The following is a 25,752-nucleotide window of genomic DNA, read 5'->3' as shown; positions in this document are numbered from 1 at the left end:
TAATCAGGAGGCTATAAGAGTTGCAGCTCCCATAGATCATGATCTGGGGGGGTCATGAGTCTATATGAATCCGTTAGAGGGAGGGTACGTGCCCTAGGAGGTCTATCAAACTGGGTTGAGAGTGCTATTGGAGTGAAACAAGGCTGCCCTGTCATGGGGGCGTGAAATTCTAAGTACTTTAATGTACTACAAGACTGTGACAACTTTGGTTTTAAAAGTCCAAGCGTGGGCTTAATAATGTGTAATTTAACGTGGCGTGGTGCCTAGCACATAAGCGTAATTAATCCCTAGGCCCAAAGGCATTCCAAGGAATTAAAAGAGTGGTTGTTGGAAAATGATGATGTGGCATTTTTAATGAGCCCCCTAGAGGGCCATGTACCTTCAGTGGCCCCCCTAGAGTTCCAGGTGGCTCTAGTGCCTTCTACATGCTCCTTTGCCATTCTTGGACCTTCCTGAGCCTTCTAAACTTCACATGTGTGGTTTTCTCTCTCATCTTCTCCCTTTGTTGAGATTTTGGACTGGTTTTTCAGCCTCCTTCAGCTGAATTCCATTTTTCTTCATAAGTCCTCACCCGTTTGGATTCCTCGACTTCTGTTTGGCCTAATGGCTTCCCCTCTGCCTCCCCTTCGCAGTGATATGCTTTTCCCTCCGTGCATTTGGTAGGACGGGCAGAGCTGAGCACTTCTTTTGCTGGTCAAATTTGCAAAAGTGGCTTTTTTTGGACCTTTTTGCTTCTACAGCCTCCTGGGCCTCTCCTCTTGCAAAGCTATAGCTTTCTGTTGAATTTTGAGTGGTCCCACACGCTGGTTGACTGGTTTTTCTCAGTTTTGGAGGACTTTCTGGTGATGAAACTTCTCCAAAACCTTCTCAATGCATTCCTCTCTGAAGCACGCTTCTTTTGAGCCCAAGAACTCCACTTTTTTGCGACAGAAGTGCTTCTTTTCGCATTTTTCAGTGGAATTCTTACTGGTCGGCTCTTGTAAATGCTCTTTCTTCATGCCTTTGCACTCCTCTTTGGCTGAGAATGCAATTGGGCATTGGCTACTATGTCGTCTTGGCAATTGAGGACTTGGTTCGATTTTTCAGGGCTTGGTGAGTTGTGATTTTGCTGTTGCAATTTCTTTTTGCCATAAGCTATTGGTTGGCCTCGTGTGCTGCCTCTTTCTTGGTTCACAGGTGCCCAGGCAGTGCTACATGAGTCATTCTTTGGTTGGGTACTTTGCTGATTTTATTTTGGAGCTTTGAAAAGCTTTGTGAATGCCATCTAAAAAACCACTCAAAGAGAGTGCAGCTGGGGTGCAGTGTGATTGCATCTGGACAGCCAATGGAATTGCACTCGGAAAAGAGAATGCCTTTGGGTTGAGCCTATGGGTTAAGTGCACTTATGTGATGGTGTTCTATGCTTGAAAGCTTGGCGAAGGCTCAACGAATTGGGGCTGCGTGCTCAATTGTAGGGAAGGTCTCCTAGATGCAACTTGTAATCATTTCACTGTAAAATATAAAGAAATACCGAAAGGGGCGCCACGATGTTTGGGGCCAATCGGGTGCACTTGTCTATGTTTGTTGAGCAGGGGCATTCTAGCCTCCATCCCTTTTTCAGTGGTTTTGTTTGTGAACAAATTGGTAAATGACAAATGGTGATCATGCAATGGTTAATGGTTGTGATATATGCTTTGTGAGCTGTAAATAAGTACTGAAGTGATTAAAGGTTTAGTTCCACTGTCCTCTGAGTGATTAGAGACCGGTTTCATTGGTTCCATTTGCCGGGATACCACACACTCTTCCTCAAGAGGTGGGCCTCGGTAGTTTGGTGGAAGGATATCTTTGTTGCACTTTTTGACAGTTGAATATTACAGCCATAAACATGGTGAGTACCCATGAGCAAGAGAGCTCCACAACTCTTCAAAGGAGAAGGCAGGAAAGCCTTAATGATCCAGCTAGTGTACAGCTGCGATGTTTTGCTACCATTGAGCTCTTACGTGTTAGATGTGATGAAAGATCAGTATATTAATGATGCTGGTTTTTCAACTATTTATGATCATTTTTCTGATGGTCAAAGGCATGATCACTATATGTTGAAAGAGGGTTTCATTTTGATGCATGGACGACTCTGTGTCACTGATCAGATGTGACAGAAAGTCATAATAGAAAGTCATGCTCCTCCATATGCAGGACATAGAGGAATTACAGCAGTGGAGCAATACTTTTATTGGCCATCTTTGAGGAAAGATGTGGAAGAATATGTGGGAACATGCATGGTTTGTCAGAAAGTAAAGTTTGACAGGCAGAAGGCACCTGGGTTGTTACACCCTTTGCCAATTCCGGATAGACCGTGGCAAAGCATAGCTATGGATTTTGTGTTTGATCTTCCACGTACTCCTACTGGACATGATGGATTGTGGATAATAATTTGCAGGTTTAGCAAACAAGCCCACTTTGTGCTAGTAAGAAAGAAAATTGCAGCAGATGAAATGGCCAAATTGTTTCTGCAGCATGTCTTCAAGTATCATGGGATGCCTGAATCCATAATCAGTGATAGAGATCCGAGGATGACCAGTCTCTTTTGGAGAGGGCTGTTTGAAAATATGGGCACTACACTGAATTTTTCATCATCTTTTCACCCTCAGTCTGATGGACAATCGGAGCAGGAAAACTCTACCATCTTGGATATGTTTAAATGCTATGTCTCAGACCACAAAAGCAAATGGGAGCATTATTTGCCTTTGCTGGAATATGCTTACAATAATACGGTGCACACATCCACAGGTAAAGCACCTTTTGAAATAGTGGAAGGTGCCAAGAAGATACCTCCCATTTTGCATACAAAAGAGAAAATCTTTGAAGCTGATCGTTTTGTGGAAAGCCTTGAAGAGACTTACAAGAAGATCAAATATGCCTTGCAAAGAAGTCAAGACAAGCAGAAAAGAGCAGCAGATAAGCACCGCAGGGAATTGGTATTCACAGAAGGTGATTGGGTTTTGCTGCGTTTTCAGAAGGCAAGGCTGAAAAATAAGAAAGGCAAGGAAAGGTTGTACACAAAGCTGAACATGCATTACTATGGTCAGAAACCTGAGGTTGTACACAAAGCTGAACATGCATTACTATGGTCCTTTCCAGGTTTTTGAAAAGATAAACGAGGTAGCTTATAAGCTGAAGTTGCCTCCGCATTGGAAGATACATAATGCCTTTCATGTGAGCTTGTTAAAGCAATATCATGAAGATATTCCCGAGGATTTACCTGATGAGGTACAGCTTGAAGTGGAAGAACATGATGAACTTCTGATTTTGGCACACAGAGATAGAAAGCTCAAGGGTAAAGTTATCCATCGCTACTTGGTAAAATTTTAAAATTACCCATCACTCGATGCGAAATGGATGGAGGAAGGCGAAATTACCCATCACTACTATATTTCATGCTCGCTCCTGTGTTTTGGGGCAGCAAACTGTGGGTTGCTGTTTCAAGAGAGGGGTATGTCACGGGGGCGGAAATTCTAAGTACTTTAATGTACTACAAGACCGTGACAACTTTGGTTTTAAAAGTCCAAGCGTGGACTTAATAATGTGTAATTAAACACAGCATGGTGCCTAGCACATAAGCGTAATTAATCCCTAGGCCCAAAGGCATTCCAAGGAATTAAAAGAGTGGTTGTCGGGAAATGATGATGTGGCATTTTTAATGGGCCCCCTAGAGGGCCATGTACCTTCAGTGGCCCCCCTAGAGTTCCAGGTGGCTCTAGTGCCTTCTACATGCTTATTTGCCATTCCTGGACCTTCTTGGGCCTTCTAAACTTCATATGTGTGGTTTCTCTCTCATCTTCTCCCTTTGTTGAGATTTTGGACTGGTTTTTCAGCCTCCTTCAGCTGAATTCCGTTTTTCTTCATAAGTCCTCACCCTTTTGGATTCCTTGACTTCCGTTTGGCTTGATGGCTTCCCCTCTGCCTCCCCTTCGCAGTGATATGCTTTTACCTCCTTGTGTTTGGTAGAACGGGCAGAGCTGAGCACTTCTTTTGCTGGTTGAATTTGCAAAAGTGGCTTTTTTTGGACCTTTTTGTGTGTGTTTGGTAGAACAGTTTGAGCTGAGCACTTCTTTTGCTGGTCGAATTTGCAAAAGTGGCTTTTTTTGGACCTTTTTGCTTCTACAGCCTCCTGGGCCTCTCCTTTTGCAAAGCTACAGCTTTCTGTTGAATTTTGAGTGGTCCCATGTGCTGGTTGACTGGTTTTTCTCAGTTTTGAAGGACTTTCTGGCGATGAAACTTCTCCTCAATGCATTCCTCTCTGAAGCACGCTTCTTTTGAGCCCAAGGACTCCCACTTCTTCGCGACAGAAGTGCTTCTTTTCGCATTTTTCAGTGGAATTCTTGCTAGTCGGCTCTTGTAAATGCTCTTTCTTCATGCCTTTGCACTCCTCTTTGGCTGAGAATGCAATTGGGCATTGGCTACTATGTTCGCTTGGCGATTGAGGACTTGGTTCGAGTTTTCAGGGCTTGGTGAGTTGTGATTTTGCTGCTGCAATTTCTTTTTGCCATAAGCTATTGGTTGGCCTCGTGTGCCACCTCTTTCTTGGTTCACAGGTGCCCAGGCAGTGCTACATGAGTCATTCTTTGGTTGGGTACTTTGCTGATTTTATTTTGGATCTTTGAAAAGCTTTGTGAATGCCATCTAAAAAACCACTCAAAGAGAGTGCAACTGGGGTGCAGTGTGATTGCATCTGGACAGCCAATGGAATTGCACTCGGAAAAGAGAGTGCCTTTGGGTTGAGCCTATGGGTTAAGTGTACTTAGGTGATGGTGTTCTATGCTTGAAAGCCTTGCGAAGGCTCAGTGAATTGGGGCTGCGTGCTCAGTTGCAGGGAAGGTCTCCCAGATGCAAACTTGTAATCATTTCATTGTGAAATATAAAGAAATACCGAAAGGGGCACCATGGTGTTTGGGGCCAATCGGGTGCACTTGTCTATGTTTGCTGAGCAGGGGCATTCTAGCCTCCATCCCTTTTTCAGTGGTTTTGTTTGTGAACAAATGGGTAAATGCCAAATGGTAATCATGCAATGGTTAATGGTTGTGATATATGCTTTGTGAGCTGTAAATAAGTGCTGAAGTGATTAAAGGTTTAGTTCCACTGTCCTCTGAGTGATTAGAGATCGGGTTCATTGGTGCCCCCTCTCACCGACTCTCTTCGGGCTCCATATCGATGAGATCACTTCCTTTGTAGATCGCCTAGGTGGAGACGGGTTCACTTCTGGTTGACCTGATGGTGCGGATACTGCTATACACAGATGACATAGTCCTCATATCATTCTCAACAGAGGGAATTGGAGAAACATCTAGAAGCTCTGGAGATGTTCTGTAGAGAGAGAGACTTGACAGTTAACCTTGGGAAGACTAGCGTCCCGTTGCCATAGCTTCACATATTGAAACGAGCCAGTGTAGATAGTACTGTCCTACACATACTTAGGGGTAGTGTTCATTGGAGTAGGTTTCACGATGATCCATGCAGGTACGGCATGACTCACACGAGGACGGGGTGTCTGGTCCGACTAGAGAGGCAATGCTTTCAGGCACACTTCTAGGACCCTTCGATGAAGTGTTGGATTTTTGACACGCTAGTGAGACCAACTGCCATGTATGTAGCACCTTTTTGGGGGATTGATTTTTCAGCAACAGAGTGGAAGAGATTTTAGAGGCTACAGGTCATTATGGTATCCAGGATGATCCGGAGAAAGCCGTCGGTACCCCATCAGATTATACAAGCAGAGTTCGCCATGACATCGTTCCAGGTTGATGCCATCTTTCAGACAGTGACTTTCCTCGATAGAGTCTAGACCTTACCCCAGTGGAGGTTACAGAGGCTAGCATTGGAGTCTTCTAGGTGACTCGCAGATAGCGGTGTTGATACAGCATGGTACACACGGGTATCCACGTGGTTGGTAGTCACGACATTCTGATGGACAGAATTTCCCCCTTTCAGTAAAGTATGGATGCACCACCCGAGATGATCTCGTGGGACTTGCTCCAGCTCCACACATTTAGGGCTTGGGGGGGAGAGGAGTTCCCCACCAAGATCTAGTTTTACCATGATCACTTCTTGAGGGTCTCGGAGCATGGTCTCATCATTAGACCTTAGTACCTCGAGGACAAGAGAGTCTCACATGCATTGAGGATCACCATCGGTCAATTGTGAGTCTCATCACATCAGTTGAGGATTGAGGCAGAGAGAGCTGTAGGCATACCCAAAGAGCAGAGGATTTGCACACTATGCCGGATGGAGGAGATCGAGACAGAGGAGCATTTTCTCTGTGTTTGCCCAGTCTGCTATGAGATCCGAGGGCGAGTATTACTACCTCGTTCAAGAGGGGCATGGCTTTGGTCCACTTACACGACTGATCCAATTCCCCGATCATATTTGTGCTGGGCTCTATCTGATTGAGATGCGACGACAAAGAGAGAGATATTGATCCGATAGACCAGAGAGCAGTAGGGATTGATGCCACAGGTCACCAAGATCGATAGAACACAAACACTTGTTACAGATTTCTATGCATCTGAGTCAGCTGCCAGTGAGGCTGAGGGAGAGGAGCTTGATGACATGAGAGCATCATGGATTAGCAGTGAGAGTCTCCGCCACATTGCCGCCAGACGAGAGACACGCACTCCACATGCGACACTGCGAGGGATTTGAGCACGCACGATCAAGGTCCAGTCTATTTCAGCCCTCCTTGGAGGTGACCGCTAGAGACAAGGCGTCACCCTTGATGTAGGCCCATCATATAGAGAGATTGAGGAGTCCATGCCATCCACAGTGTCGAGAGACAACTTGACAAACACAGATACTAGAGCTCTTGATATCTGATCAGAGAGCCACCAAGTTACCTGTATATATGGAACCTGAGCATGTAATAAGAGAGTTAGCTCTGAGCACCTGATACTCTTCTGATATTTTGCTACTGTACTATTTTGTTCATTGGCTTAGCACTTTAGCTTTCAGCAAGGGCCTTAGTGAGCCCTTTGCTTTAGCCCTTAGTGGCTTGTATGAGTTACCATTTGGTTTGGCATTTTGTCTCATAGGCCCATGAGGCCTCCCGCAGACGTTAATCATCTTTCTTTCTTGTTTCTTTCTTTCCCTCACAGTGTGGTGTGTGTTAGGTTTGCTCTCTCTCTCTCTCTCTCTCTCTCTCTCTCTCTCTCTCTCTCTCTCTCTCTGTGTGTGTCCAGATCCGCTGCTCTTCTCACATGGTATCAGAGCCACTGTTGGCTAGAGACTCGAGGTGTGGAGGGAGTGTTGAGCCAGCACACAGAGAGGAGGTTTAGGGTTGTTGGTCGGAGGTGTTTGTGAGCAGGAGTGTGCTGAGGTGTGGACCGTACGGGTGTCATCAAAGGCATGACTTTGAAGATTCGAAAGGAGGAGGGACAGCGAAGTTGTGAAGGCACATAGGCATAGATCCTCTTCATTTTCTTCTCTAGCCTTCTCCTCTCCTTTCTTCCGTCACTCCCCTTCTCTACCTTTTATCCCATCCACCTCTCCTTTCAGTCTCATTCCTTCTTCAATCCGATAGAGATGGCAGAAAACAAGACCAAAAAATCCAGTTTTGCCCACGTTCCCAATTGACCGCCAGTTGGATGGACTCAATTACTGAGTTGTTCTCAAACACATGCAAGATTATGGGGAGATTTTGTGAGACACTTTTTAAATTCCTAACGGTTGTTCAATGGTGAGTCAATGTTGCTCAAGCTCAAGACTACTTGCGAGTGCAAACTAGCATTGTTTACGATTCAAACCCAGTTTACAGAATGCAGAGGGGGATAGATCAGCGGTTACACTTGCACTTGTCTTGGATGTTAGATTACTCAATTATTGAGTTGTTCTCAAACACATGCAAGATTATGGGGAGATTTTGTGAGACACTTTTTAAATTCCTAACGGTTGCTCAATGGTGAGTCAATGTTGCTCAAGTTCAAGACTACTTGCAAGTACAAACTAGCATTTTTTACGATTCAAACCCATTTTACAGAATGCAGAGGGGGATAGATCAGTGGTTACACTTGCACTTGTCTTGGATGTTAGATTAAGGATATTTGGATGAGATTCAAGAAGTGATGGAGAGACACATACTTCACACTTATAGCCAGAGGATAGATTTCCTGATGTCTTTAATGACGATACTCTCCCCGATGTCCAAGATGAGGGTATGGATGACATTGGTTAGTAACACCCTTTCATTTTTTGTTCCATTCTTATCAAAAATAGGGCCAGAAAAGAGAACCTTGAGGTATGTATAAGATGAGACAATCTCAATCGGCGATCCATCAAAGGTGAACTGCTCTCTATCCATGGTTGCTCGGGAGGTATTGAAGCTCATAACCTTCGTTTCGCCAAGGTTGACCTTCAAATGACTCAGAAAAGGACTATAGTGCATCTAAATGTCTGTGAGGGCCCTTTGCAAAGGAGGATAAAAGCACCACATCATCTGCATACAGCAAGATCTGAATCAGAGTCCCAGCAAGAGAGCATCCAACCCCTCCCAAAATCTACATAAAGGTCTCGAGCTCATCTATGTAGAGACCAAACAGGGTGGGCGAAAGAGGACACTCTTGTTTGACCCCAATAGTACTCATAATCTCCCATGTCCATGCAGCTCCTCTCCGGCTTTGCCTAAGACCCTCTCGTAGAGTGCCATGACCGCCCAAATGATCTCCTAGTCAAAACCCAGATCCTGCACAGTGCAATCGTCTAATGAGGCAAGTCCGTGGTGTATCAAAGGCTTTGCAGAAATCCACAAAGCAGCAATATGCCCACTGCTTTTGTGCTTTTGCCTCCTCGATGAACATCTGAGTGTGAGTATGTGATTCATGGTCCTGTGGTCACGTCGGAGGAGAGAGGAAGGGTGAAGGGTGAGCAGGAGCTTGCAAGTCTACACCTCCTTCCTTCAAAACTTTGTTGCAGCTGTACTTGCTCCCTTACACCTATCGTATTGGCTGATGACTAGCTAGCCACCTTCCCCTTGGCTCCCTGATTCCTACTACGCCTTCTGGCTGCTGGTATCTGGTGTATTTCCTTTCCCATTGGTGCTTGGCTAGAGTAGACTAGGAGAGATGGTCTCTGCCATTGTTGCACGGAAGGGTTTAGGCAGGGGTTTTTGCACTGCTCCACTAGGATCATCTTAGGTTCGAGGCAGATCAGTTGTGTTCTCACACTATGATGTCCCACTTAGTCCCTTGGGTACTTTGTGGGAGAGCCTGCTTTGAGGCCTACTAGGTTCAAGCCGTCGATAATTGACTTGAAACAATTCATACCTAGGAAAGTCTCTAGTGTTGGTTAGGAAGCACTGCTAGCTAGGTAGCCTTGACCTCACCATTGTATTATGCTATGCCCTTTACAAACATGAGATAAATGATATTTGGAACTGTCGCACTTAGGGCATGTCTTGGGTGCCTAGGCTAAATAGGTAGAACCTTAAGACACATCCTCATTGGGATATTCCCAAATGTCATTTATGCGATTTTCCTAGGCTAGCTAGCATTGACCTTACCACACGTGTGTTTCATTTTGGGACATAATATAAAAGCGCTTCAAACATAAATACTAGGTTTCACTTTAGAATTCTTCACATGGATACCCAAAATAGGAGCTACTGTATGAGCATGTGAATTGGACGAGAGGATCTCTTACTGTTGGCGGTGGTGCATCTGTGTTGAAACAAATGGAACAGCTGATAGTAGGTCCTGTCTGTTGCTTTTCTTGAATTCTCTGGAAGGAAACGAGCCAATCATCTTGATTTTTTCCTCTCAGCTGGCACATGTAATGAAAAAGAATTAAAGGTTATTGAAACTGCAAATAGGAAACCAAAACTTGGATCTTTCCTGAAAAGCGCTGCTTACTGTGTTCGACTTTTGTTCTGCTTCTCTATTGCATAGTTACCAGGGAGCACTGTTCCCTTCATATGGAACTTGTGAACGCTGCTCTGCTTAGGATGACTTTTGGGAATGCCTATGTAATGTCCATAGGAAACACATAGTTACCTGGGAATGCCATTCCCTGGGCCATTCCAGAGGGACTAGTTACTAAATGGCAGTTTTCAGCTTTGTAGGAGCCAAGGAGTTCTTCCTCCTTGTGTCCAACTTGATGCTAATTGCTTGCCTTTTGAGGGCCTTTTCCTAATGTCCTTTTTTGTATGCATTTGGCAATCCATATATATATATATATATATGTACATTCTTCAGACTCCTTCACCCTCAACTCCACTATTGGTGATGTGGCATTCCCATTCCCGTCCGTTGATGTCCCCATTCCAGGTAAGTTTGTTTGATTGATTTATCAATCCTTTTGTGGAATGCAAAACAATTGCGAGGGTTTTTCTTTTGTGCTAGATTTAAAGGCACACACACCCTGTTCCATACTGCATGTTAGATTCAAAATGGTTTTGCAATCTTGACACTTATCCATAGTTATTACTTGACGTCACTAGCCATGCCTTTGCTTCAAAATTCCATTTTGTAAACAAAAATTTGTTACTCTTAGTGGCAGGTCCATCTAGGTTACACCACCATGCATTGCCCTTTTAGGGTAACTGGATCGTATAAAAAACAGAGTCTCACATATGTGCCAGTCACCATACAATCGGAAGATCGGCCACATAACAATAATCTTCAGAGAAAAGGTCATTATATTACGTTATGGGGATCCTTCCTAGATATTACAATCGGCCACAGTTTCCTAGCAGGAGGTTGAGGCATAACAATCTTTTTTTATTTTGTAAAAGAAGTTTTTCATTAAGAAGAATGTACATTCATAGATGTCCCAGAGTGGAACAGCTACTACTCAAGACTAAAAACGTTGATAGAGAACTTCCAACTGGGTAAGGGGAATGTCTCCAGAGGAAGGTCAAGGCATAACAATCACTGACTCTTGATTCATTTCGCTTGCCAGAAAAGCATGGCAAGTGAGAAGAGGAAATGCTTAGGAATGATAAAGGTCATTGATTTGTAATTGATAACATTGATTGAGTTAAACTATGAGTTTCTTTTTTAATGAGAGTGATATCTGTTCTTATCAGCTTAATTGCAGAGCAATTATGGACATTTACTGCTTTGATAGTTTGTCGTTGACAAAGCTATAAATCTTTGTGCTTGTAGAATGGGGATCAGTTGACTGCATCAGATCCTAATGGTGGGATGGTATCACTGTCACTAGATTACAACATGACTGGGAGAAATGGATTGTTCTGTCGCGAGATTCAAATTTCAGCATCCCCGTTTCTCTTAGGTTGTCTTATCAGAGAATCCATACTTTGGCGTTTATCCAAATGGAAGAAACATTGGCCCACAAATTCTGAAGGGAAGCCAGAACAGTATCAGCAGGGCTCCCCAAAACTCGCGGGCATTGAACCGGTGGACAGCTTCCATCAAATGATTAGTTTTGTTATAGAGACAGAAAGGAAATTGGATGCTGTTTTGCATGATATAGAGGCAATCAGTAATTTCTGGAGGATTGGGTCTGAACCTTCAGGCATGTATCCTGCTTACCTTTCTTGTCAGCATGGATTACCTAAAAGCATGCATAGCCCGCAGATTTTTCAATCTATATTACAATCCTGAATGTTTTTGGACTGCTAAATGAAATTATAGAATAAATATTTTATTTGTTTTCTTTTTTTTGGTGCCTGCAAAGATTGCTTTATTTATTCTATTTTTGACGCCTTATAGGACTTGTGCGTTTACTTTGTTTTCCTTCATGAACCGTTGCAAAAGAAAAATTCAAAATGGAACAACATTTGGAAAGTCTGCTTTCGCACCAGTAGTTCTCTTTGCAAAATACCTCTAGCTCTTACCAATCCATGGGGTGCCATATTTAGGGGGAGTCAAACTTGTCTCATACATTTGACTTGTGTTTACACCTCTTTCAGTGTGCAAAGTCTTCTGATAGGCGGATAGGCTAATGGGGAATGGGGTATTAATCACTGTCGCATCCTTCACCAGCATAAGTGCTTCCTTATAGCCTTGTCATGTAGCTTTTGGAATAGTAGTACAAAATATTGGATAAGCACAAAAGAAAATATACGACTTTGCAAATGCTTTTGGACCTCAAGATTTGAAAGATGGAGCTTTAGCTAGGAGTGCTGCTTGAAAACTGCTCATGCTAATGACTTTGACAGCCTTCACCTCCTACTACTCAACCCTCCACCTTTCCTTCTTGCTGCCCACAGGGCCTACTCTTCTCCCCTCCTCCTTCGCTGTGCTTGTTTTTCCTATTCCCTTTGCTCTTTGTGATAGCTAAAAAAAAAGGACTTCGCATGTTTTTACATCTCCCAAGAGATTTTTTGAATTGGTGATTTTGTCTTCACTCAAGCATCCATGTATTTCTGCCTGTATCTCCCGACCTCGAAAAAGAACCATCTATTAGAATCTTTGAGAGAAAACAAATTCAGCAATCTGTGTGGTGCTGAAATGAAAAGGTACTAGCTCTCCTGCAGCCTGCCTCTCAGGGTCGCAGCTCACTGTCTAGAGTACCCTTGGAAGTGGGCGCCAATAGCAAGGGGGGATGGGTATACCTTGATCTGCGAGCATAGAAGACACCTGGAGGACAAGCCTTGCAGAAACACTCATGCGAACACCAACGATGGTGGCTGCTGGCCAGGTCTGCTGTCCCCTCAGAACCAGGCTGCAGCGGGCTACCTAGATCTGCAAGCTGTGATTATGGAAATTGTCTCCTAGATACTGTCCTTTGGTGAGAACTTTGGGCACCATCGAGAACCAAGTGCACTCTCTGGATGGGCTGCTTCAGTCTAAGGCCTCAAGTTGGTTGTCTGCCTAGACGAGTGATGTATGAAAAGAAATCACGTCTGCTATCTCCCCACCTTGGATAGCCAATACACTCCTTGGGGTCTCACTGAATTGCTCGAAGCGAATGGGCTTCTTAAAGCCACAAGCACCACATTGGAACTCATCTCTGCATGGTAAGAGCAACTGCGGGCAAAGGCAAAGAATGGGAAAAAACAGCAGCCTGAACTGCAGCAGCAACAAGCTAATATGAATCCCGCACGTGAGCACTTCCTTTGATGCTGTGAGGAAACCTATTGATTCATTTCGGTTGATCTTGGGTCCTGAAGCCCTGCAATAAACTTATAAGAGGTATTCCACCCTCTCTAGGTTGACAGCGAAGCCCTCCACATAAAGGGCTGTGTCATCGGTGAACTTTGATTCCACGAGCTCCTCATCTTGTTGGATCGGTAGGCACATCCCCACTATACCAGCCTCCTCCCTCACTGAGCAGGAGCATAGTTGCATAGAAACACGTTTCAGTTTCATATGTTTAAGAAACTCGTACGAAACACTCGTTTCTAATGAAGTTGCTTTTTCCTAGGTTCGCCTGTTAAGAAAAACATGCAAAAATAAGCCTATTGAGGATGCATTTCAGGAGTCTTGTAGGAGTGCCAGTAGCAGTGAGGCACGATGAGGGCATGGATGCGGATGAGGAGCAGAATGATGATGAGGCTTGACTTTTGATTTGTCACTTGTAGACAGTAGGACAGTAGGAGACGTTTGGATTTTATTTTTGTAGGACACTAGGTAGACTGTAGGACAGTAGTACTAGAACAGTAGGACTTGGGATGTTTGTAGACAGTAGGAGTCAACCTTTTGGACAGTAGACTGTAGGACTCAGGATGTTCAAGGATGATGGAGTCATGGATCATTGATGACTCTGGTTTCATTTTTGGGCTTCATATGTAATCTCCTTTTAGTATTTATTGACTGTTATTCATATATGATCAGTATTTTTTTGGTATAATCATGAATCATGTACGGAGTCACTTACAATTTTTATTTGCACATTTTTGTATATGAAATAATGCATACCTTAGGAAGAAATGTGCATATTTTCAATGTCCGAACGAAACCCGTTTCAAACATTTTACGAAACCATTTCTTTTTTTTCCCCATGAAAGAGACTTCTATTAAGTATGAAAACAAACCCGCGAGAGCAAGCCTGATGCGGAAATACATCATGCTGGACATGAGAAAAAACACTCTAAAAGAGTAAGCAAAAACTCAAAAAGAGCTGGAGATAAACCAAGGTTGAGCCTGAAAATGCCACCTCAACCCTTAAGTAGTCTTCGAGAGAAAAGGGGAGCCCCTCCATTCCGAAAGGAATATAACCCTCCTGGAAGAGGCTGCCCTGGAGGACCCTTGCATGCTCGCCCAATTGGCCATCAAAGTGTGAATGGTATCAGCCCAAATACTGGCCAAGGTATGAGAGAAGGGTGGACTTGAGATCCTTCAATGGCCTCTGTGCATCTGGCCCTCCAGATCTGCCAAGCAGTAATACTACCTAGTATCTCCCAAGCAGAATCCACATCAGCATGCACTGGTCTATATCGGGAGATAGGCACGTCCTCAAGAGAGCAAGGCTTAACTAGGTGCCGTCAAATAGAAATGGCCCAGGAAGCATCCTGCCACTCGTAGAATATGTGAGGACCTGATAAAGAGAGCCAAGCCAGTGATCCCCCCGTCATGAAGAAATGAGGGGTAAAAAGTTGCTGAGAATCCTGGCAGCCCCCATCCAAATGGCTCTCGGATGTCTACAGTCCCATAAGCAATGATGAACCGACTCATCTGCAGACAAGCACCTCGAACGGTTTACGGAGTTCAAAGCATTGGCTAAGAACCAAACCAATTCTAGAATTGGAACACTTAATTCTGACAATGGGGGAGAGTATACTTCACATGCTTTTGAGGGATACTTGAAGGAGCATGGTAAAGCATCACAAAACAGTGCCATACACGCCTCAGCATAATCCGATTGCAGAGAGGAAAAATAGGACTCTCATGGAGATGACACGGTGTATGCTGAAATTTAAGAGAATGTCAAAGGTATTTTGGGGCGAAGCAATTGTTACAGCCATATATATTCAGAATCGCTGCCCTACACAAGCATTGGTCGATAGGATGCCTTTTGAGGCATTTTGTGGGCACTAGCCTAAGGTGAATCATTTCAGAGTGTTTGGGTCTATTGCATATGCTTTGGTACCAACTGAAAATCGATCCAAGCTTGATTATAAAAGCATAAAATGCATCTTTGTGGGGTATAGCATTGAAAGCCGAGGCTTTAGGCTTTATGATGCGTCTATGTAACTCTATACAACCTCTAACCAAATTGGATCGGTACATCAGCACCCTACCGACGAGACGGGATATGCAACTCAACCACAAGGAAAGTAATCATAAGCAAGGATGTTTTGTTTGCAGAGCATGATAGAGTTGCCTCCATATGATGATACACTTTTGGACATCATTCAGTTTGAGGATGATGCCGATTTGAGTTCTCCAGTTGATGTTCCCTCTACCTCTCAGACTCCAGCAGGGTTGCCACATGTTGAGGGTTCTTTTCCCTTGAATGTTTCAGATTTACAGCAACCTCATGGGGAGGGACAGCCCAATATTTGCAAGCATTATCAGCGATGTGCAAAGGATGTTATTCTAGATGCACTTCCAGATGCTTTTTTTTTTTTCAAGAAAATTACTTCATTAAGAATGAACGAAAACCGCGAGGGCCACTTGCAGATGCTAAAGATCAGCCTATATTGGGGAGCATAAGGACCAATACTCAGAATGCTAAGAAGTAGGTGAATTTTGCTCTCATGACCCAAGTGATGGAAGTTGAAACTGAGCCTCAGCGCTTTGAGGATGCACAGGGCAATCCAGCATGGCAGAAAGCCATGAAAGCTGAGATTAGATCCATTCAAAAGAATGCTACATGGGACTTGGTTGATGCGCCCATTGGCAAGAATGTGGTTGGCACCAAATGGATCTAGAAAATAAAGTATCTTGTAGATGGTACAGTTGAGAAGTGCAAAGCTCGTTTAGTTGCCAAGGAGTATGCACAAGAAGAGGGGATAGATTGTGAGGAGACTTTTGCTCCGGTGGCCAAGATGACTACCATTCGCTCTGTAGGAGGAGGTCTATTTGCATCAGCACGAGGGTTTTGTTGTTCAGGGACAAGAGCACAAGGTCTATAAGCTCAGGAAAGCCTTGTGTGGGATGAAGCAAGCGCCTCGTGCATGGTATCATAAGATACATCAGTTCTTGCTGTCCCAGGGCTTTGTCAACACTCACATAGAGTCAAATTTTATATGTTCTGCAACAAAATTCAGATTTGGTCATGCTTGTGCTTTATGTCGATGACATCATACTCACTGGCAGTAATTTGTATCAAATTTGGGCCTCTTACACTACTGTCTTGGCATTGAATTTTGGCAAACCTAAGGGGGAATTTCTCTGTCACAGACAAAATATTCGAAGGGGTTGTTGCAGAAATTTAAGATGGAGAGCTGTAATCCTATGGCCGCTCCATTGGAAAAGGGAATCAAGCTGAGTAAGCATGATACAATTGAAAATTTTAATGGCACATTGTACAGGCCGTTGGTGGGCAGTTTGATCTACTTATGCTCCACATGGCCAGACACTGCCTATGCAACATGGCTTCTTAGCCAGTTCATGCATTGTCCCACAGTCACGCATTGGAATGCAACGAAGAGGGTTCTCAGATATGTACAGGGTACACTTTCCTATGGGCTGTATTATGCTTCAGATGGTGACATTTCTCTGAGTGGCTTCAGTGACTCAGATTGGTTAGGGGACATCAATGATCGCAGGTCCACTTCCGGCTATTGCTTCTCATTGGGCTCAGCGTGCATCTCATGGCTCAGTAAGAAGCAAGACCGTTGTGTGACGAAAAATGTAAATACGGTGTGTTGTACAAGAGATGTGCTTGGACGATCAGGGAGCTGTATAGTGTGTGGTGGGTGCGGTTTTTTACAGTGTGGGTGCACCAGACATCCTAGAGCATGGTATCCAGTGTGCAACGATGTTTTGTTACGGGATGACGTGTTCTTTGTGATTATCCGGAGTCATATGTGTATGAGGGCAATAGTTTTTTTGTTGAGGGCGTCTTGCAAATTTTCCAGTGTGTCGGAATCGGGTTTATATGTGGATAGTCAGTAGGTAATGAAGTCTAAGTGTGGTGTGCATTAGTGTGCACAAAGTCTAAGTGTGGTGCATTAAAGCCTTGGTCCAAGTTTTGGGGAAAAAACCTTTGAGAGTGGTAAAAGCATGGGTTGACGTGGCTGATTTTTGGAGAAGAGGAGTATGCACGCAGACCTGGCTACGTGATGAGGAAAGGTAAGCTTCTGGATTGTGAGAGCTGGCGCATATGTGGAGCTTGGGCTTGCAGGAGAATTTCAGAAGGTTTCGTGGGCACACAGAGAATGGGCACACGAGCTCAGGGACTGAGAGCTTCTTGTGAAGGAGGCGTCTATTCTTTGTAGGCCAGGAGGACCAAGAGAGCTTGGAGAGCAGTGGTGTATGAGCTCGCAGTAGTTGTGGTGGTGGGCTTCCCTTCCCTTTGCTGGCACTGCTCTCTGGTGGGCTGTTGCTTTTGAGAGAGGAGATGGGCTTGCATAGCTGTCGCGTCGCCCCTATGCAGGCCTAGAGTACCTTGACGGGAGTCCGTGAGTGGTTTGTACTATGTGAGAAGAGAGTAATTGCAGTGCTATGATCACGTGGAGGTGACGGGCAATGGAGTCTACAAGCTCCATGAATTTTGTGAGCAAGAGATAGTCGCACTGCTGGGAGAGAGCTTTGAAGGGTTGGGCTTTGGCGACAGAGGAGGATAAGCTGTAGTGTTTGGATTATCACTCAAAGGCGGGATCCTGTTTGAAGGACAGATTGTGCGAGCTGGAGCTTCATGGTCTTGTGAAAAGGCGTCGCTACTTCACGGGCAGATTGTTTGGGGAGTGCCGTGAGCTCTGTATGTATTGTGAGTAGAAGAGGAGCTACAGGGAGTCGGGGGATTCTGCTGGAAGGGTGGTCGATTGCCCTTGCTGAGAGCTTCTTGAATGGAGTGCTGGACTTGACGACAAAAGGGCCGTTGCTCTTGCTGGAGGCTTGGGGAATGTGGATCACGACTGTGCGGACTTGGAGTAGATAGGCTCCGGGTGCTTTATGAGAGAAGTGAAGCTGAGGCAATAGTGATCATTATATGAAGGAGATGGGTGACAGCAGAGGTCATGTGTGAGTAGTAGAAAAGCCACAGATGGGCAATGAGGGTGGCTGGCTAGTCATTGGATGCACACAAAAGCTTTGAAGCTGGAAGGTAGAGAAGGCTTTGGCCACATGCAGGTGCCGGGTGTTGTTGCAGAGACCTCAACTGATGGGATCTCTCGAGATGGCGGGTTGCATCATTTCTAGTGCTTGTTGATGATTTTGGGAAGATGTGATAGGATTTTTGACCGTGGCCAGCTTGTGGCTTGATGTCTTGATGAGTCATGATGAGAGTCTTCATGTGGGTTGTGGGTTGGATGCATTTTGAAGCTGAATGCTTTTTGAGTTGTTGAGGGAAGTCCAGTTCTGAAGTCCACTTGTCTTGAGCTGTGTAGTCCATTGGGTTCTTTTTGAGGTTGTGTGGTCCATTATTAGTCAGTTTTTGTGGGGGGTTGTCTAGGTTCCTAGTTCAAGGATCCATGCTCTGGTTGCTGGAATATAGCTCCATAAGCTACCCATGCTTTTTTGATCCCATTAGGTCTTGGCCATAAATGCTATCTACTGTTGCAGTAAAAGATGGTGTTGTTCAATGGTTTTAAATGTGGATGAGGGTGGCTGTGAAGGTGGACTAGGCTCTATCTTTTTTGTTCATCCACTGCATGTCTCTCTCCTCCAGTGAAGCAGAATACAAAGCTGCAAATTCAGCCAATATGGAATGTATGTGGTTAAGGAAGCTTCTACATGGCTTGCATCATACTCAGGATGGTGACACAACTACGATCTTCTGTGACAGCAAGAGTTGCATTGCTATTGGAAACAAACATGTATTTCATGCTCGCATGAAACACATAGAAAATCACTATCATTATCTGGGGATTGTATCATAGATGGCTTCATTAATCTCACATATTGTTCCATTGAGGACAATGTGGCATATATCTTCACTAAAAGCCTATCAGTGCCTCTCTTTCACGCTACAGGTGCTTTTGAGATCATTCCAAAGCATTTCAGCCATATCGTTGAGAGGGGATTTGTAGAGATATATACAATGAAATGGTAGTGTAGGATAGACTAGTACTTAGTCTAGTTTAGAGTTTTTGTGTACTCTAGTACTTGGACTATATATACCAAGTACTTGTACTTCATTTGGTTGAACATCTCAGTTGGAGTTCACTTCTTGTTCTCATGTGTTCACAACTCTTCTCCATTCTTGTTCCTACACTTATTATTTATAATGGTCTTGATAGATGGCCCTCCTCAGGTGGTTTTACCTGCTTCCCACATGGAGGGGGCTTTAGCGTTGCTGATTACATCATGGGATCCCCTGCTGTCACCTCTCGTATCACTGGTTTTACTGTTGCACCCTGTCCTCCCAGGGCTGTGATCACACATACCTCTTCTTTAGTACATCTACACCCCATCTCACGATACCTTCCACACCACAGATCACTCACACCACTTATCATGACATACATTTCGATTGCGTTCTCTCGCCTATATATTCAGCTCGCCTTTACATACTTCTCACATATATTGACTTTTGGCGGAGATTTCTAGAGGGTCGTTTCCCTTCACCACACTGACACTCAAGTCTGGCATAATTATGCACGCACACTTTATTATATCCTAGCCTTCTCCTCAATCTCGCTTCCACTCAGCCTCGCTTCCCCTCTCCCTCTATCTCTCATTCCCTCTCAGCATCCCTCCCATCTCCCTCCCTCCCCTCTCTCTCACTCTACATCGCATGCATCCCCTCTATATAGTCTCTCAAGCAGCAAGATGCTTCTGGAGACACCTACGTCATTGCCACTGCCACTGTAATTCGATTTTAAGATTAGGTTAATTTGCCCTCAGTGCCCACGTGCTAATACTAATGCCTATTTTCAAGATTGTGGGCACGTACTTGGTGAGGTGTCTGACTTGGGTCAGACAGCGCAATGTTACTGGAGATGGACCTACCAGTGTCGGGGGTGGGTTAGGGGAGTGCAATTCATGCTCTTATTTTCCACCTTGCTTTATAGAATCACATATTTTTACGACGTCTCAATAGCAAACTTTTTATGGGGTTACTTGGAGACTTGACATCAAAGTGAGTGTTCTTCTTAATCGTGACCTTGTTCTCCTGGCACTTGGGTCTTGGAGACTCTGGTTGTATGGTGGTTCCCCCATTAGGTTCTTGCAGTGGGACTCAGGGGAGTGGGAATGGATTGATGAAGGGCACTGAGAGAAGAGCATTCCCTTCTTTCGTTACACAATTAGAAATGCCAGGAGATTTCAGCTTAGCACTAGAGGTTGGAGGCGCTCCAGAGCGCTCCTCATTGGAATAGTTTTCATATTTCTGTAGAGGTGCATAAAAACTTTTGGAGGAGGCTCTGGAAATCCCTCAGGAATAGAAAGGTCACTCTCTTCTTCTTTTTTTTCAAAAAGATTACTTCATTAAGTATGAATGAAAATCGCAATAGCAAGCTCAAGTGCGGGAGTACATCATGCCATGCGTGAGAAAAAAAACCCAGCTCAAAACGAGCTAACAAAAATCCAAGGTGGAGGCTGAAAGTGCCACCTCAACCCTGAAGGAGACTCAGAGAAGAAAGGAGATCCTCTTCAAACTTTGAAAAAAGTACCTCTCTTGCATGCTCTTCCAGATGGCCACCAATGTGTGTTTAGTATCTCAGTCCATATAGTAGCCATAGCTGGGAGGGGTGAACGTGGGAATACTCCATCGCCTCCGTACATCTGGCCCTCTAAATATGCCAAGCTGCAATGCTAACCAGAATCTCCCATGATGTGTCCACCGAGGCATGAGTAGCTCTGAAAGGAGTGAAGGGAACATCTTGGAGAGAACAAGACTCCATAGAGTGTCGTCGTATAACGAAGGCTGAGTCTAAGTAATGCATCAACTGCAATGTGTCAAAGTTGTCCCTCAGCATAAAATAGCATCTGTGTGCTAAGCGTCCATCTATAAAGCATCCCACAAGGCAATCTGGGTGTATCAGCACATCCAACAAGGATCACAATTCATCCAAATGGCTTGTAAAGCATCCATTGCAACCCAATGCACACCACGAATGAGCGCACACGGCTCAAACTGCAACCATAGTTATCTGCACAAGGTATGTCCAAAAAATCACAGCCCTACGGCAATGACCGCTAGTGAAAATAGAAGCTGAGATGCCTTGAAACATGGGCGTCACTGCATAATTGGACTCAACAAGACAATCTGTAAATATCTCTCTTCTATTGGAACTGCGAAATCCCAACCGATGAATGGGAAACGAGGAGTCAACCCTTTCAATTGACCAGGAAATAAAACCTTAGGAAAGAAACCTTAGCAAATAAAACCACGTGGCACCTGTGTGCAAATGTGAAGAAATCTATAACAGAGGAAAGAATCGTCGACACAGAGGATCACAACTCGGAGAAGCCTTCACAGAATTGCCTGAAAATTTGCAGACAACAGTTTTGGCCTGTCCCCAATCCATCGGAATAGACTGATCCGAAAATGGTAGCTTGAGCAAGCGGGTCGAGTAGACGAGCGTCCAGACGTAGGAAGAGATTAAAGAAGACAAAATGCTTGATTCAGAAGCTTATTGCTGCTCCTGCTCCTTCTCCCGCGCTAGTTGGAAGCTGAATGGAGGCCTGTAAGGCTTTGGCAGTGGAACTTGAACCGGAGCTCATGGGTCACGAAAAATAGCATCAGTAGCAACCAGATTCACAATAACGGGAACCTTCCTTGCTCGAGGCTTTCACAGAGCTCACAAAATGAGCAACAGAGTCCAGAGCCAGGGAATGCCAGCACCCATGAGATGATTCTAGAAGAAATCAGCTCACTCAGGATCAGAAAACGTCAGAGGCTCCAAAACCACCCAAATATTTATTTTTTTCCCCTCAAAACCACGTATAGCTTGCCAAAACCACTCACAGACCTTTGGAAAACTACACAGAGCTTTTTACAAACCACTTGGGGCTGCTCTATAGCTCTTTTGCAGCTCGTATGTGTCCTAGAAAGAAGGCAGCTGCTCCTTTGCAGTCCTGTAGCACCAACAAAAACGTTTTTGCAGCTCTCTCCTGAATGACAGCTCCACTGGAGTCCCAACATGCAAGATGACACTCTCTCGCAACTTCTTCCTAGATCGAATGTCTTGAATACACACCTTCCCAGCTTTGATACCAGTTGTGAGCATACAACGGAAACCTACGGGAAGGGAGAGGAGCAAAACAGGGGCCAGTAGTTTGGTGGGTGCAAGATCACCCTAATCTTCTGTATGATCTTATTTACATGTTTGAGTATATGGACATGTGTATAACCGGGGTTACCTAGGCACAGGGGCCTTTAACCTCACAGAGGTGAGGAGGGGGAGGGAGAGGGATCTGGGGGAGAGGAGGGCGGGGAGAAATAGGGCTGATCACAGGCTCACCGTGTTGATCAAGCTCGTTGGGGCTTTGGATCCCCTCCTCCTCAACCGATGCCGGGCTAACCTCTGAAGCTTCCACCATCGCAACGTCAGAAACTCGTGAGGCTCGCTGCTGATGCATGGGTGACTGCGGTCATTGGACCTCCACTATGGGAGGATCGCCTGGGTGGATAGTGGCCCCTGCCGCTAGGGAGCGGGGGGGTCGGCGGCTCTTGCAATTGCTCTCCGCGGGTGCCTCTCGAATTGCTCTCTCTCCCCCCCTGTGTCTAGCCCATTGCCTATAGCACTTTCGAGCCACTTTGCTTGGTTTCTTTTTCTTTTTTACCTAGGTCCATTCTTCCTTTGAAGATGTCGACCAAGGATCTGAGACTCCTCCTGCTCTTGTCTGAGGGGGTGTTCAGCCTTGTCTCGTTGACTCTGCCTGCCCTGCGGGGGTGGGGGGGGAGGAGCCCGGCCTTGGCCACGAGGGCAGTCTCTGGCTAAATGACCCATCTGCCTACAACGAAGACACTGGCCTGGTAACCCAAAAATCTCCACTCTGATGAAGTGTACCCCCCTCAAGGGTCTCGAGGAGGATCAACTCTTGGAGGGAATCTGGGCTCTCAACCACAAGTCTAATCCTGGGGACCCCGTCGTCTGCTACCACTAACGCTGTCGAATCTAGCGAGGACTCCAGCACCGTGCCAAACGCTCTACCAATGGAGGGGAGGATGGCTTTGTATTCCTTTGGGAGCCCCGGCAAGCGGAGCATCACCGGGAATCAGGGAACATGGTGTGTCGTGTCCATGTCCTCCACTGTAAAGCCATAGTACCAAGGGAAGAGGTATACCAAATGCGGGCCAAGGAGGATGGGGCTCTACTCCACAAGTGTCAAGGTGGTAGCAGGGGAGCTCAGTTGGATGAGGAAGACGCCTCTTCAATAGATGGTGACCTCCTGAATGTGGTCGCCCCCTAGTGCCAGACTCACTTGGATCCACTCTTTCACCTGTCGACCTTAACGGCTGTGGGATTCGAGGGTGGTGCCATAGAGTCCCTCTAGCCAGAGACCAAGGGTCACCACCAAGGTTTCATTTTCTCCGAAACAAACACAAAACTCACCACTACTGCAGTGAAGGGAGGGAAAAGAAACGGCGAAACCAGCCCTAAGGGCTCCAAGAAACTCAGAAAGGGAAAAAAAGGGGGCTGGGTTGCAACTGCTCCAATTTTACGAGGTCCGGTACCGGCCCAATGTAGGGCTGCTTCCCAAGAAACACCGCCTGGAAGAGGTAAGTATACATCGTACACGGGCTCCACGGGCAGCACCAAAAGGCTTCCCATGGAGCTAGGGGAGTTGGCGGCCGCACAAGACTATCTACTCCTACTTAGACACAGAATCGTCTCAAGGCCTCACTTAGTGTGTTATCCATATTTAAGTCAGGTAGTTTAAATATCCAATAAAAGGAATAGTCAGACTATGAAGTAGGAAATGCCCAATTTAATGTGTCTAAATTTTATAATCGCATCCAAGCTAAACTAAACAAATTGAAGTGTTGCTACAAGGTATAACACATTATACACTATGAAATCAAAGGGTATTAGATGATGAACTATGAGTTGATCTTAAAGACCCAATTTTCTAAATGCATGTGTCAATTCTGGTCATCAAAAAATGTACAAGGGCCAAATATGTAGCTATCCAGATTCCACATGCATAAACATGAACAAAGCTCTCTTACTTTGATGGCCCAAAAGAGTTTGTACTTCATGATTTTGGTGAATTTACTTTGTTGGAGAAACTTTAAAAACAGTTGAAATTCTCCTTTATCTATGTGGACACACTTTTTTGTGTGAAAATTTTGATGCTTTATATTACAAAATAGCTTCCTCTGAAAGGGGAGCTCTCACTCACACACACACACACACACACACAGAATATCCACTACTAACAGAGATTGCTATACTAACTAATGTTTTTCCCCTGTTTGTATAGACCAAACATTGGAACGAGCATGTAAGGTTGTTATAAGCCTTGCAGAAACATACAGGATATATCGTGAAAATGTTGTATCAGATCCGTTTATAATATTATAAGGCCAGGGCCCAGAGCAGTTTCATATCACTTTCAAGGCATGGCGTCAGATAGTTTACCTCAGAGCTTGCAAGTTGGGGTGAGAGTCTTTATTGCATCATTTATTGAGGTGCACCATTTCCTGCAGACAAAGGCAGCCACCTGAAGTGAGATGGTTGGCTTGGTTACTCATTTGTTTTTTGGTTTATTATGATTATCCTTCCTTCATTGGAAAAGTTTAAAATGTATTATCTTTTTCTAATGGGTACTTTTTAATAGGACAATCATGACATATTACTTCACGGCATTATGGAATTACATGCATCATACTGGTCATTCTGTTCTCGTGTTGCTGTGCAGTTTTAAACAACCTGCAGATCTCATTATGAAGCTCACTTCTGTTTTTTTGTTCTTGATTTTACCTCAGTAGATTCCAAAATGTACTTAGCTACATCGAAGATGTGTGCAAGAGCATGCACACGGCACACTTCACAATTATAGGGGGTGAAGTAGTAAATGCACTTGTGCTCTATGCATGGAAGCTGCGTTTGTGAAATGCATGCCAATGCACACACAGAGAAACAGAAAGCGACATCATAATGGTATAACTGCTAGTCTATCATAATGGTATAACTGCTAGCCTCCTCTCTTTCTTGTTTGTACCGTACATTTAAGAAAGTTCAGTACAGTTTCTTGTAAGGTGAGCTTGCAATTTAAGGTTCGGTTCTCAAGGTGGGGCCTGACAAGGAAAGTAATGAGTGAGGAAAAAGTATGCTTGGGAAGAAGTTTTTATCAACCAAGTTTTGCAGCTTGAAAAGAAAAATAACTTGCATTCTTGCGGGAATTCCATGTCAGGGCGGGCCCTGGTCCTTTGAAGTTGTGTTGCCTCTTGAATCATAAGGCATTGTGTTATCTTATGCATGTGGGCATGAGGCATTCCTCTCATTCCAGACTTTTTATTCTATTGCAGTTTAGTCTGTAAATAGTCTCATTGTTTAGAGACTTCTTGTCGTGGTAGTTGGTGGCCCTATTTTAGAAAACTAGTCTGAATATTCAGTTATTATTTTAGAGGGAGATCAGCTGAAGAAAAGTTCCGTTGCTTCAGCAAGGTAGAATTGCTCCACAGATTCATCAGGATTTTCAAGTTTCATATATGCAGTCAAATATTCAACAGGTTGGGAAATTTATTGAGGCAACAGAGATACAGAAAATTACCTTTCAAAAGTAATTTATCAGAGACTATTTAGCCGGCTGTTGTATAGTT

The 25,752-nt window shown here is 44.6% G+C and overlaps 1 protein-coding gene across 2 annotated transcripts in view; it reads left to right on the top strand.

The window, feature by feature from the left end:
* The window catches only part of LOC147890874 (uncharacterized), a 51,293-nt gene extending 26,180 nt beyond the window's left edge, over positions 1–25,113 (top strand). The window contains exons 7-9 of one of the 2 annotated variants that reach the window (XR_015542548.1): positions 11,127–11,499; positions 24,411–24,588; positions 24,919–25,113. Coding sequence is in view for 1 of the 2 variants with exons in the window: in XM_087389071.1 (XP_087245197.1) it covers positions 11,127–11,499; positions 24,411–24,511 (474 nt within the window). In the remaining variant the exon portion in view is untranslated. Of the gene's footprint in view, positions 1–11,126; positions 11,500–24,410; positions 24,803–24,918 lie in introns of those variants that run through there. The other variant, XM_087389071.1, reaches the window with a different exon arrangement.
* Positions 25,114–25,752: the final 639 nt, after the last annotated feature.

The sequence above is a fragment of the Dipteris shenzhenensis genome, chromosome 18, assembly GCF_047967505.1.
Source record: "Dipteris shenzhenensis isolate YYH24624 ecotype China chromosome 18, Dip_SZ_1.0, whole genome shotgun sequence".
NCBI lineage: Eukaryota > Viridiplantae > Streptophyta > Polypodiopsida > Gleicheniales > Dipteridaceae > Dipteris > Dipteris shenzhenensis.
Note: the sequence above shows the minus strand (reverse complement) of the source record. Positions and strands in the feature narration are given on the sequence as shown.